The sequence below is a fragment of the Dermacentor variabilis genome, chromosome 8, assembly GCF_050947875.1.
Source record: "Dermacentor variabilis isolate Ectoservices chromosome 8, ASM5094787v1, whole genome shotgun sequence".
NCBI classification, from domain to species: domain Eukaryota; kingdom Metazoa; phylum Arthropoda; class Arachnida; order Ixodida; family Ixodidae; genus Dermacentor; species Dermacentor variabilis.
The window spans coordinates 10,147,596-10,162,598 of record NC_134575.1 but is presented as its reverse complement, the minus strand read 5'-3'; the positions used below and the strand labels follow the sequence as shown (position 1 = coordinate 10,162,598).

Here is a 15,003-nt window from a genome sequence, read left to right as displayed (position 1 = left end):
CCTAGATGTAACGTCTCGGAACCCGGGAGGTTCCATGGATGCTCTCCGTATGCCCAATGGTGCACATGCTAAGTCAAGCTAAAGTTATAAGTTTTTACTCTAATGTAACCACAGTCAACTTTGCTCGAAATGTATTCATAGGCAACAAAAACGTGCAAACGCGGTACCACCACTGTGGAAGCGCCGCACTGGCTACCTTGACGTAACATGTCATGTCTCTATTTTAGTAACTGTAGTCGGTGACCAATAATAGAACATTTATTTGTTATGCATTCGGACGTAATACAAGCGCACTTTTGCCAATATTATTTTCTTGCAGAAGAATGATCGCTTGTGGTCACTGTAACTCATACTATATCAATAATTACCACCCGTGTTACTTCTACTATCATCTCCGCAGTCTGCCGTGATGAACGAAAACCGAGCAATACAGTGTCGTTTACAAACTTTCTTCAAAACTGCTGTAATAAGTGTCACAATCTCAGGAACGCTGTAAACTCGTACGTCATATTTGTCAGCTTCCTATTCTCTAATTTTGAAATTTACAGAACTGCAGTATTTGGTATTGGTGCAGCGTTATGGATTTGTAAGATGTGTGATCCATTTTTTCTTTTAACTTAATAATAAGCAATTTTTGTAAACGTTACAAACTCCTAACTCGAAATTGTGCTTGTTTACTGTCGGTAAAATGTTGCTCTATCTCTCAAATGTAAGTTAAGTATTATTAAAATCAGCTCAGTGGTTGCCTGGTGGAAGCATTTCTATGCTTGACATGTATATAGGGGCAGAAATCGGGGTTGGTTTCAACGTAAAGCGTCCTCTTTATTTACAAAGCTTCTTCTTCATAATAGTTACTCGTGATTGACTGCTATAATAGTAGGTTTGCTAATCGATTGTAGGGCTTTTTCTTACGAAGGGCTATAGCGTTCGTAAAATGAGCAAAATGAGCGAGAACAAAAAGAGCAACGGAGAAGCTAGATTTTTCAGTTACAATCATACCATCGTTCGCTTTTTTGTGTATTTGTGCGTTTGCGCTATATATCTCCTCCTAGGAATGTTTTCCAGTGCCACTCATGGTCGTACTGATAGCAGAGGAAGATCCTTTCAGTCGTACGTGTCACTTAGTACGTGAGCATAGGAACATGGTACAAGGCAACTGGCCATGGATGCTTGTACCCTCGCATGCTTGGCTTCACCTGGTGACAGTGTACGAAGTGCTTTCTAAATGCGAGTCCAGCTTCGAGCGTTCTTAAAGGTGTTCAACTGATGCAATTCGCACACAAGTACCCTTTCCTTTGCGAAGATTAGAACGGGAACAGCAACGAGTAGAGCCCTTCGTGGACACGTTCGCGAAGGGCAAAGCACTGCTTATATGCCAGCTGCAGCTCAACACTAGCCAAATCGGCAATAAATGAGCAGTATGTACCACTGAAGAAATCTCGGCAAAGCTACGTGGTTGCTAAACGAGTGCAGTCGAATGCTTTTATAACGAACTGCTTGGGGCCTCCGAAGCCGTTCAATATACAAATCTCCGTTGTAAAGGTCCCGCGCCGCACAGCTCACAATAGAACCGGGACAGAATTATTCCTTCATTATGCAGGTTATTTCATCGTAAAGGCGTCCTTTGCAGAGGCACTCGTCTGTAATTACCTTATTAGGCGCCTTTAAATAGCACTCAAGCCGGCGATTCTTTGCACCTGGCAGGTATGACGTAACCCAGCACGTCACCTCCGAGACCTTTTTCAGCGGGCCGCGTGCAGGCCACAAGTGGGTGCAAATCTCTGAGGTAACACCGTAGAGCTGTGCGTTCTTAGTCACGCGCTACTTCCGGCCAGCGGTAATAGCACTGTTATTTTTTTTTAAGTCGCTATGTCAAAAACTTTTGCGAGCCTTTCCAGTCGCACCCACTCATATTTCAAGCGTAAGATTTCGCTCGGAGGCTGCTGTGTATCATGCCATCTCCAACAAGACCCCTTTAAGCAGCCCAAAAGTTAATGTCAATTGACCATTAACGCCCGGTCTTGACTAAACTTCTGCTTCGTGCCCAGGCGAGGAGGCAGTGCCCGCAACGACCATTTCGGACGTGACGAGCCTCATGGCAGAGCTCCAGGACGCCATTGCGTCCATCTTCAAAGACGGCGCGACGAACGGCAGCTCCGTCGCGGCCAAAGGGGACTCGGCGCCTTCCCCTGCAGCCAGTTCTACGACGTCAGAAGCGCTGCTGCTCCCGGGTTCCAGACGACTGGACGCCAGACATCCTTTCGCGGCGCTGGGAGGCGCTGTAAAGGTTGTTCTCTCTGTAGGGTCGGCCTGTAGGGTCGGCCTGTAGGGTGGGCAACACAGCGACAAAGACCGTCAAGCGGAAAGTCAGAGATGCTGAAATAATCTCAAGGGTGGCGGCAATGGAAAAGAAACCTGCCATGAGTAACAACGTAAGAGGAAAAAACTAAATCAGGAAAGAAACAATTTATGATAACTCAAAGGGAAGCTGAATAATTTTCGAAGCGAGATCGGGATGCCTTAGAACACGCACCCATAAAGCGAGATATAAGAAGGAAGAAGAAGCATGTGCTTTCTGCGGTAAAGCTAGGGAAACGACGGATCATGTTTTATTAGCATGTGAAGACGTCTGCCCAGCGGTTGATTTAGGCACCATTGGCCTCCTTGAAGCCCATGGGTTCAGTGGGAGCAGAGGAAAAGTAAACATGTCCGCAATAGAGATTAGTAAGAGGTGATTGGAAGATTGGTGGAAGAAAAGTAGAGAAACGAGAAAAAGACGGGAGACGTACAACAGCAAAGTTCGCAATACGGGGTCAGAAAATTTAGTTGTGGGAGTTCATAGCATCATTTTTTTGTTTTTTTAACATATTTAAGACATTAGGCAGTATAATAGCATGAGCTTGGTAGCGCAATCCACCACCCCGTTCCAAAGGGGACACTCATGACATCCATCCATCTCTTCTGAGGAGAGTTGTTAGGGCATGGAAGGAGCCGACTTTGGTGCCTATCAATCCATCGCTGCGTCCCTTGGTACCCGGCAGTTGGTCAGGATATGCCGCAACCTAAACAGCATTAGCTTAGCGAGTGTGACGCCACCTATTCGCGGCACTGTGAATCGTAAAAGGAAGTATCGCCACGCCAGGTGAATATTTGTGACAGTCCAATTTCAATGGGAAGGGCGATCCTAATCATGAGGCACTGAAAACACCCTGTGAAATCGGATACTAAATATTTTTTGTGAAGCGCACGAGCAGAAACTCACAGCCCATTCTAGCCACGCATGGCCCTACGTACTCTACCAGACGTCAATATATATTCCACCACTACATCACTTTCAGTGGCGACTGTACAGGTGGCACGCAGTGTATTTAATGTTTTCTAACCAAGTAGGGCAGAATTTGATTATTATCCACGATGCGATTGGCGCGAAAGAGCCCTGAAAGAAGTCCGCGAATGCACGGAAAATTTCCACGCGACTGGCGGCTCGAGACGCTTCGCGTATATTCGCGGGCTTTTTTCACGCCCGGAAGAGCACTTTTATGTAGCACGTACTCAGCAACAGAAAGCTGTGTCGGGAGTTTCTTTATGTTGCTTTACAATTTCCTGATTGACCCTTTTCATATAATGATGATATTTGAGAAGTTCGTTAATTAATTAGGATCGACTGTGTAATTAGGCGGAATGCAAAAAATAATCGGAGCATCTCCAAGCGACGGCAAACAACATTAGCTTGGTTCTGTCCAGCTACCTGGCATTTGCATATTTTTAAACCTTGGTACGTGATAGTTGGGACACCCTGTGTATACCTCTACCATACAAACGGCCTCCCGCACTTCACACGCCTACACGTTCTTCCGCTTTGACACTGATAATATTATCTGTTCTGCCTGATTTGTCAAAAGTAATGAAAGCGCAATTAATGTCCGACTACAGAATACGCATTATTCAAGGTGTCTTAAGCGATACCGCTTGTCGATACATGACTTGAGTGCTAATTGCATTAACATCGGCAGTCATCGTGAGATGGGTTCCACCGTAAGTTCCGTCTCTACCCTAGTTACCAGTAACTTTGGCCCTGGTGCCCACGTGACCTGCACGTACGTTGGTTCAGCTAGCTCGGTAGTGATGGGTAAGGTTCGTCGTTCTGGCTTCAAACCGCTTTGCAATTGTGCTAATTCAAGAAAATGCCGCCCCAACAATGCAACAATTTGCATTGGCTACGCACCATTGTCAAAGCTCTTAGCCTGTATGCGTGTAGAAAAATGTACTGCTTGAAACGTTATAAGTAACACCAAACAAACATTTGGAGGCGCAAACACAAAAAAAGATCAGTGCATTACCCGCACACTAAGAAAACTTTGCACCGTTTGAGGCGAGGCGCACCTTGTCCACGAACAGTAATAGCCATCTGCCTCACTTGCCTTTCCTTTCTTGGAGGCTCTGAGTTCGCTACTTTCCTGTAAAGACTGATATGTCACGCAGATAACGCTCGTGCCGTTTGACTTGGAAGTACCGACAAGCGCAGCATTAGAAATGGAAAAGACAAGCACGATAAATGGCGAATATTGGTTCAGAACAAGACAATCTGTAAAGGGTGTTTTCTAGTGCATCATTGCTATGGTAGCTAAACTATCGCTGTAGTAGAACACGTTGTAGGGCTAGTTGGTTGATAGCTTTCAAACGATGAAGCACCAACAGGTACAGCACACTAAGAAAGAACAAAGACAGGATAAGGCGCTTTGTCCTGTCTTTGTTCTTTCTTAGTGTGCTGTCTCTGTTGGCGCTTCATCTTTTGAAATTTTGAGGACTACCGCTCCGCTGTATTTCGCTCTAGTAATTTCTTTCGCAGGAACTCTGATAAGTATAACTTTGTCCCCTAGAGCACTGCCGGAACTGTGCTTGAGGGGTCCGGAGGCAGCTTCCCGAAGCGCTGGCTGCGCCGCCTCCGCGCATGGCACGTCCTCCCTCCGCTGGCGCAAGCGCTGCTCCCGGCGATGACGTCGGCGGTCAGCGTTGACTCGCCTGCCACCTTCTTCCGGCCACCTTTCTACGTTCCGAGAGCACCGCCGGCATACAACCTCGCTGCGCTGGGTCAGGTGCGAGCGCCCCCAATATATATATAGCTCTGGCACCAGCTGCATATGGCGCGACAGAGCGCTGCGGTGCACGCTTTATCTTGAAAGCGATCTGCGATGGGGACAGAGTCTGGATGCGCCGAGGGCTCATATAACTTCGTGTGCGCTGTTTTCTTGCAGCTTAGTTCGCGCTGAAGCGAGAGGCAGCACGAAGGGTCGATTTGCTCGCTGCAGCTGCTGCTGCTGCTCTTCCCGACGCCTGTGTTTTGACACCGAGTGTCTGCGCTCGTCGCGTGATATGTGCTATTGTTTACTTGTGCGCACGGGACATCATGCCTGTTAAATTATTTAGTAAGCGAACCTTTACGAGTTCATACGGCTACTACTATTAAAGTACTAAGACTACTACTAAAACTACTATTCTTACGTCGTCAAGCTGTCTTTAATGTGCTATCTCAATCGATGCTTCACATTTCGGGAGAAAATGCAACTTTCTTTTTTTTTTTATAGCTGGCATTCTCGGGCTCAGCGATTTTATTGCCGATAGCATTCTTCGCATCGTGAAACCAGTTTTCATTGCAGCTGTCTAGCTATCCCACATGTTATCCCACATTCATGGGTGTGTGTGAGCCTGCTTGCAGTGTGCGTGCGTGCCTGCGTGATCTTCTTTTTTTGGTCTGTCGTTACCAAACTCTTCGTCTGGCACTACCAGGTCATAGCCCGGGCCCTGGCTCACGAGCTGGTTGAGCATCGCCGTGCCAATCCAGCCGTCGGAGAGCGCTGGCGTACTTTCTGGGAGAGCAGCGACGCCGCCGACGGCGACAGCACGTACTGTGTGCACGCCGGCCTCAACACGGTAGGTCGTAATCGCACCCCGGCTCGTGCTGATGCATTCCGATTCCGTGTTATCAATTTTGTACGCGGAATGCGATGGCTCGTAGGCAATGTTGCATAATCCGCATGTTTCATTTCCGTCGTTCAATTCAACAAGTTTGACATTACCTGCATGTGCGTTTACAGGATGTGTAGCGTCTCACTGCAACACATCGCCCTAACTCTGCATGTCGGTCAAGGCACGTGATGGGAGGGGTAGGAGAGGGCGCATTTCCCTTGGACCACTCGTGTGAGTCACGCCTGTGGGCGCGAAAGGAGCCTTGATGGACTTAGCGAATAATGAGAAAGTGGATAAAAACATTGCGCTGAGAAAGAAGCGAATCCAAGAAGAAAACATTTTACAGATCCGACACACTGGGGAAATAGATGGAACCTAAAGCAACTTGCAAGTAGCCATCTATCTGGTATCGTTCGAGGTTCTGTATGACGTTTCCAGTTGATGTTTGAGTAAGGTCGGCAACAGTTTGCGTTACGCGAGCGTGTGTGTGAAGCCAGCGGCAAGAAGATGGCGGCGACGAGAGCGATAGCCCCTCGGTTATTTCGGGTGAATAAACGTTACAGCATGTTCCAATACGACTTGGGCCGGTCGTGAAAGTGTCACAATATGTCGCAGAGCCTCTCAGATCGCAAACTGACACGAGGGTAGGAGTGGAGAAATTGGCACGGCTGTCGCTTCTATAACCAACTTATTGCTCTGCGATATGACGCACATTAGCAATGGTAACCTTGGCAGCTATTCGGACAATGTATTCCCACGTATACGGTCTATTGGAAACTGCAGCTCTCGCTGTTTTGAAACGACCCTAAAGGTATTGAGTCATGTCGATAAATTTTTTGTCTAGCCGTCTATAGTCATTCTTCGTGTGCCAATATATCGACTTCTTGCGTGGAAATATACTGTCGAAAGTCCGGCTGCTGCTCCTAAACTTGTAACGCGTGCGCCAGAACGGACGAGTTGGTGTAACCTCCACGTGATCACTCTGAGCAGCTCTGTGCATATCAAGAGGTGTTGACGTCACATGAGAGGCACCACAGTCGGAAGCAGGTCGTGAAACTCCAATGTTCTATTTTTTTAATTTCCTTACTTGCAAAAGCTTTGTTCTCGCAACACAAACGACGAATTCTTTCTTGCAGAAGCCTAATCTTTCGATCTAGCTCGAGCTTATATTTTCCTTTAGCGACCCTTCAGGTAAATTGTTGTTATTCGATGTGACGTAGGCGTCAATCGTTTCACGGCTTTAGTTATCGCTGGCACGAGATACGTATGCGTGCGTTTCTGATGTGCTTCCCCCTCATTATGAAAGCATTATAATAATAGAAGCTCATTTGGAAGTGGAAGTTTGGCGAACTAAGCAACGTGCCGGGGTTTCTGCCACGCAGACTTACCTACGACACCAGAAACTTTCGCCAACATATGTTCTCTCACAATTCCAAACACTTAAGAGCTCTCCTGTAGTTTTATGCAGGCAGTGAGCCACACTGGCAAAAGCAGGTTGATGTCACACGCCAGAAGAGAGAGAAGTGGCAAAACGTTGCAGTGAACAATATCTGCCAGAGCTACACTTTGCAATTTGTTTCTGCTTAATTTGTTAGATGGGTACTGTCATGATATTTTCAACTATCCATCTCCTTGCGTTGAATGAAGCCCTAGACATCTAAACCCTAGAAAACGCCGAGACAAAACTAAGCCTCATAGCGCCATAAATTATTTTGTATAAAATTTTTCCTGCGGCCAGTTTTAGTTTAGTTTCCGAGGAAGATACTGTGTCGTGATGGCAGGCCACTGCATCTGATCATGTGGGAGCAGGACATTGGGACGTTTTGACACCCGTTCGATCGACTCGTTCTCAGGGCTGATGTAGCAGCGTAACGAACAACCAAGGAACTCGGAGCGAGTGTCAAAACTTCGCTAAATCCTGCTTTCACGTGACCACATACTGCATCGGGACACGGTAAAACCTAAACAGAAACATGTCTGTAGAAAAGATATTACATAAAACTATATAGGGTGTTCTGAGGCGGGTGACTATTCAAACTAGAGTTTAGAGGTTTAGGGCCTTTATTTAAACAAAGAAAGGTTCGCAAATTGTGTGTCAAAACTCCTTTAATGCGAGATTTCAAACTTTTATTTTTTAGCATCACACACTTTACATGTCCAACCGTGGCTGGCAGACAAAGGATTTTAATTGCCAAGGCTGTAAAAGATTAAACGATGCAGTTCATATTCCTCGAATTATCGTATTTACGCATTGTTGAAATGTGCTCCAGCGTACAGATAAAAAAGAATTCCCACTTCGTCATCAGGGAATCTGCAGTTTTCTTCTGCTAAAACAGGCAGTTGAGCTCCTTTCGGTCTCATGCTACTTGCTGTGTGAAAACCATATAAAGATGCTGAACAGCGATTAGAGAATCGTACAATGAAGTACGCCTAGTACAGGAGTACTTCAAAAAATGCGTCGGGAGCTATGTGCAAGACCGAAATACACAGATGTTCATAACGTAATAGTTGCCACATGTCACAAAATTAGCCATCTTGAAAGAGTTTAAAGTTGTGAAGTCAGCCGTATGGAGGGATGATGCTCTTAAAGGAGCAACCTTACCTATCTTATTTCTTGGGTGTTTGGTTCGTTCTTGAAAAGTTAATTGTGCTCCATAAAACGGGTGACAAAAAGAAGATAGCTTTTGTGTTGATGAAAGTGCTTTGGACTCGTGGGAGGATCATTACAAGTTCACCGTCCGTCACAACGTTTTCTTATTGCCCGCCAGCTTCTTCTCGGAGCGAGAAACTTGCGCAAGCATTTCGCATCGAACGCACAACGCTTAAAGCCCCTTTAACAACGGCCGAGTGAGCGCGTGTCTCCACCTCTACCGCGACCGTCGCTGCACATGGCTATCCGCGTGGCTAAGCGCATACGCCACTCCCGCGCCGTATGCCAGAGGTAATCTGCGGCGGGTGCACTGTCTTGGCGAGCCGAGATAGCTGCTCGCTTCACGTGCGCCTACCGCCGGAGGTCCCGTAATCTCCACAGCCGGATACGTGTCGAAGAGAGAGGAAGTCGGAAGCGATCGCTTCCCGAGGCCGGCGTTCTTCATCCCGCCAGCATTGTGACAGCGACTGTTCGCGATGATCGAGTGAGATCCACACATGCCCGTGTGATTATCAAATTAGCTAATAAGCGAATACTTACTGCAATTTGCACAGCTGATAAAACTACGAACATAGTGCAGTTTTCTTAAGCATTGCTATCGCTATCATTGTTCCGCCTTTCTGGTTAAACTGCGGCTTTTTTAGTGACTGTGGCGCCTTAAAGTGCAACACTGGTTATTTTTCGACCATGTCAAGGTAATGGAATATTAATTCCCGAGACCCCCCTGTCATGCGCCTGATAGTAGAATTGTTACGCAAATTCGCAAATGATTTTGAATAAGCAAAGAAGCACAAAAACGAAACCAAAACCTGACCAAGCAGCCGAACGAACCTCTTCGTGTGACGCTACGAGTGTGTTCACCGGGAAAGGCGCGCAAGGCATGCTGATCTCGCCCGCTGGCAGCAAGGAACAGACGCTCGGCTGAATCGTGACTGCGCCGGACCTTCGGGTGACAATATGTCAGCTACGCCAGCTCTTCGGATCTGCCAAATATTGACAGTTATCATTCAGCCGGATTCAATAGTGACGAATCGCCGTTCGCGTTCGACCCGACACCACGAGAGCCAGCGCCCATGCGCTACTATCGTGCGTCAACATGAAGACCAAGGGTGTACCCCTAACCACTGCTTTTACACGTGCTGCTTGCTGTTTCAGGTGTTTTGCCCCGTCTCAGGGAAGCGCTTCGCATGCTCACTGTAAGATGCGGAGCACGACTTTTCGCATTTGTATCCCTGAAGAACGCTTTTGACAGTCGAAACCGCCGAACGGCGCATTTGTTTACATCGGCAGGCGCGGCGATCACTCCTCGTTCGCTTGAGACATAATGCTATAGCCGCTCATCGTTGACATCAATTAATGTCAGAATATATCGAAAAAGGCAGATTTTGTGCATGTAAGCACCGTTGCATCGCCCCGAATTGCACTGATATAAGCGACCACACATCTTCGAAACAGCGAGCGGGAGACCGTAGTACGGGAGCGTTGTTATGCTGCCTACTTATCATTCTTCGTATTCTCTTCATACAGAATGTGTTCCATAAAGTAGACATAGATGAGGACTTTGCAAGAACGCGTAGTTTTCTCGCGCAAACGATGATGCCAGTATAGATACCTTTGGCAGCTGAACTACGCGATTGTTTACGTGGCTGTAGCGAAGGGCCTACGCTTGCTGCCCATCTGGGATACGAGGCAAGCAGTGCACCTCAGAAACTAAATAATGAGTCTGCATGACAATACGTAAAACTACACCCACTTTCGTAGTCGCGTTTAATTTAGGGAAGTGCCGGTGAGTGCGGCGGGCAGCTTTACCTCGAAAACGACAGTGTACCGATAAACGTTGGTACCGGTGTCTATACTGCTCCGTGTTGTCGCTTCTCGCTTTTTGTTTGTGCTCTGTACGAAATGTGGAATGGTTTTCAAGTCCGTATGGTCAAAACTGAACTGCAGGAGGAGTTTTTCTTCATCCTGATGGCTTAATTAGCCTCATGTCAGTCGCTCAGGCCCGCCAGCAGTAGACGCATGAACTGCGCGACTGTGACACATAGGCTCAACGTTGTCTGAAGGCGATCGGCATCGGCTCAAACTGTGTGTGCGGATGGCGAGGGCTGAAGTTCGTGCAGCCCTACGTCTACAGGGAACACAACTTCTCACGCCATGCACCAGCTCACGATCGTCGATTCCTCAACGCTCTTGTCACTGTCGTCTGCATAATCCCGGCATGCTCTGCATGCAGCACTCCTGACGTCATACAGAATGTGGCTTCTAACTGAGCAGGAGGCAAAGTAGGGTGTTCGAGGCAGTTAATTAAATTAATTTGTAAAAAGTCTGTGCAACTCTCAAACTTGCTTTTTTGAGGACATGACGGCAGTGTTCAGAGGAACATACGCAGGAAATTTCATCGACATCCGATGACATAAAAAAATACTCGGAGTGGCGCTTTAATACAAATAGTTGATGATGATGATGATGATGATGATTATGATGATGATGATGATGATAATCCATTCAAACTTGGCGGTGGCCGTGCCAACAAACTCTTTCTTCGAAGCCTTGTGCCTTTTATCTTCAAAAATATTTGCTTAACCTCGTCTTATACTACGAATTCTTTAGGGAATTAATCTCTATTCGGCACTGCAGAACGACACCTGGCGGCAACTCAGGCTTAACGAAAGCGAGCTCGCTGACAGGGCCCGCCTAGACGAAGTCCTGGGTTCCAGGATAGCCTATGTAGCCTTCCAGAGGACCCTCCTCGCCGTCGCCGGGGCTGGTCGTCCGACCACGGAGCTACCGGGAGTGAATCTGTCGAGCAAGCAGTTCTTTTTCGTTATGCACTGCGCACTAGGATGCGCCATGGGAAGGGACCGAGATCCCGTCCGAAGCCCGGCTGACCACCACCAGCGTTGCATGGTCGTTTACCAGACGCGAAAGCGTCTCGTCGATCGACCCTGCGGACAGCTAGCCAGTGGAAACATTCCGAACGATTGCCGCTACATATAAGCTGCTATTAAAGACAATCGAGGGCTCTCCCTGTGCTTTCTTGGGGCTGTCAACTCAAATGAGAAGGCTGTTTCCAACAAAAATCAACCGATACTACCCCAATTTAAGTTTACCTTCCCAAATTCGAAGACAGTACCAACTCGTGTAAATCTTACAAAAAAAAAAAGAAAAGAAAGCAAAGCTGTTTGTGGCGCAAACAGCTTTGCTTTGCGATTCCAGCCGTGGAGTCCGCGTTGTGAACTCCACGGCTAGAATTGATATATTGGAAAATGGGCCATACGCTAATTAGTTAATAGAAGTTTATTAGTGAATTTTTGTTAAGTAGTCAATTATGCATTTAAATTTTCTGTGCAAGTAATGTCCGCCGCTTTGAGTAGAGCAGCTCATCAAATAGAACTGTACTATCTGCCACAGGCAACTTATAAAAACTTTTGAAAGTGTTCGCTGAAGCACCCTGTATATATTGGCACATATCGCATACATTCTGAGATTTTTGCTCACAACATGAAATTTTTTCTGAAATATTCTTTTATTGAAGAACAATACTGATTATGATGAAGAAGATGATGATGATAACAGCGGTGGTGTACCCCAAAAAAAAATCTATTGCCTTTACAGATGAATGTGCTATAGGTGTCCTCGGCTTTTCAAGCTATTGAGAAATAGCTTTTACCGGGGGCTCATCGGCTATCGTGTATTGACTGGATGTCGAAATAAACTGAATTCGGTTCAATTGAATTGAACATGTGGCACTAAAATATGAAAGGTAGTTTGAACAATAGAATGCCGTCAGAATAATAACTTTATGTCGAATGCACAACCTGGTGCAAGCTTTCAAAGCCTCTTTGAGTAGGAGTACATTCAAGTGGCTGAAGACTTTTCGCTTGCTGCTAAAGGTTCCCCGGGTTTAGTTAGATGTAAGATTGTCCACCTTGACTGTGGCGGGGTGCTTCACATCGCTGAAGCTCAGGTATCGCCTCACCAGAGCCCAGCAGTCACTGTTCAGGTCCTGAAGTTGCGTGCGACTGCCATCGATTGGTAGCGTGCAGGTCACACGTTCCTTGACAACGCCGGTCACGCGCATGAAGCCGTGCAGCCCTTCGACGCTCCTGAGCCAACCTCGGACCATCCGGGCAATTTCGTCAGTGGGGGCGCCCTTCCTCTCGGCGAGCTCTCTCACTAGAACCGGATTCCGAGAGACCTCCTCCAATGGGGCGGCGTCGTACCTGTTTGCGATAAAGTTGCCGATTAAGAGTAGGGAAAAAACATCTTGACTGCGCAGTTATATCAGACGTGCCCTAACATAATTATTTTTATAATATCGCATTTGGCTGATCGCACAAGTCTGCTCTTTGAGCTCTATTACTCTCTTGAAGTCTACTCACTTTGCGTGCTTATCACAACTGATGAATTCGAATCGCTGAACTTGTAAAACGGGAAAGAAATCTAGAGATGCCACCAGATTCCAAGTGAGCTCCCAGAGGTATGTGTTCTCGTATCGAACTTCTAAACGCACTGACGTTCCACGTTAATATGTACGCAACTGCTTAAGAAGGGCCTGCATAAAAAAAAAGAAAACAACATAAGTGCATTTGCTGCAAATCCACCTCCTCGAGTGAACTATCACTTACAGCGGAACTGTTATCTGCCAAACCCGATTATTGAACATATGCCACATAAAGGGAAGCACTGAATAGGTAGTGTCTAACTTCACGCCACATAGGGTGACGCCCTCTGGATGTATGATGCGGGTCTTACAGGCTATGCTTTTGCTGGTTGGAGGCGCCGGATGTGATTTCGGGAGCCGTAAACAAGTCATAGACGTCGGGTTTTGGACACCACCTGTTGCTTTCGTTGATTAGGCACTCAGTGGGCTCCACTGTAGTCTTGCATTACTTTTTCGCATTATCGAAAACCATACCATATATATCATATATACCAGTGAGTCTGCATTAGACTCACTGGTATGTAACGTGGTGCAGTGAAGACTGTCTCTGGTTCCTAAGAAGAATACCAAATGGCAACTTCTTGCTGGCTAGGCATTGTAGCAGAGACAGACATCAAAACCAGCGCTACAATCTGCAATGCGATCATTAACTAACACTTTTTGTTATATAACATTTAATTATTCGGTTTAGTAGGCCCGTTACTGTAAGTGCATCATTCAAATCAGTCACTACGCAAAGCACAAACGTTCGCTAGAAATTAAGAACCCAAAACTACTTCCGTTCTGTTTAGAGGCATGCGTCCGCACTCGTCGCTCCATGAGATTTACTATGGACGAAAAGCATGGAGGAATGATGCAAGCTACGAGAGAGAACTGCGTCAGGCAGGCCATAGAGTTTCTCACTACATTACCTAGAGGGAAATCTGGCGCTGCTGCGCTGTGGTATGCAAGGGAATGCCGGTATATTCTGACTTCGGATTGGCATCGTTCTCGTAGAGGCAGGACACCTTGAAGACGCGCTTGGCAAGTACCGTTCCGTCTGTCACAATGATTCATTTTCTACTAAAACAGCACGTAAAAAGCTGTTTTAGCTTTATTATTACGCGAAAACATGTTTTGTTTTGTGTACACACAACTTGTTTTTGTGTGTACGACTACATGTTACGTAAAAAGTATCAGCGGGCCACTAAAGTTGAAGGACAGACGACAAGGTTTGCGCTCGCTTTGAAACAGTTGGTCGTCTGTTCTTGCTTTTCTTCGCTTGTTCATGCATTTTGGGTGAGTAAAGATGTAATATGAGTGAAAGGAAACATTTTATGAAGATTTTACTTTGAGAACGCGTTATTTGCGTAGCCATATCCACGGTTTAGACGAAGCCTCTTACAACACCAGCCAACACGAGCCTCGCAGACACATATACCGTCATTCCCATGACGGCACGGTGCCCCCTTAAGAAACTCCCATAGACGGTGGCACCAGATTACCCTCTAGGTGTTATAGTGAGAAACTCTATGAGGCAGGCAGCCTTGTCAGGCAGTCATTCTCCATGAAGGCGTTCCCTTCGCTTCCTTTTCTTGCAGTATCAGCTTAACACATAATCTCTGAAGCTCAACGTATTGTCTTGGAATGTAACGTTCCCGATAGCTTTTAATCAATGCGGTGGCACTTGTTCGGCTGCCCTGCCGTAGCTATGCCTGCAGAACGGAAGCATTAGAACCTGCCAGGCGTTCCGACGTGACGATCCCTTGTCCATGGGCCGGATACGTTTGGCTTTAATCGTGTTGCGCAAAACAATGCTCTCGCTTAATTATTTCCTTGCTATGGGAACGACTGCCTTGGAGCAAGCTTTTGCTTAACTTAGGTCAAGTTAGGATGCCAGGTCTTGATATGATGTCCGCTCCTGAACGCTTCCAGAAACATTGCAAGCGTGTGTACACACAGA

General features: G+C 46.7%; 1 protein-coding gene across 1 annotated transcript in view; it reads left to right on the top strand.

Annotated features, from left to right (window-relative positions):
• Nucleotides 1-6,104, top strand: part of LOC142590823 (uncharacterized) — a 50,815-nt gene extending 44,711 nt beyond the window's left edge. The window contains exons 11-14 of the mRNA XM_075703226.1: nt 2,049-2,281; nt 4,881-5,096; nt 5,788-5,931; nt 6,096-6,104. Of these exons, the coding sequence (XP_075559341.1) occupies nt 2,049-2,281; nt 4,881-5,096; nt 5,788-5,931; nt 6,096-6,104 (602 nt within the window). The remainder of the gene's footprint in view (nt 1-2,048; nt 2,282-4,880; nt 5,097-5,787; nt 5,932-6,095) is intronic.
• The last annotated feature ends 8,899 nt before the right edge of the window (nt 6,105-15,003 follow it).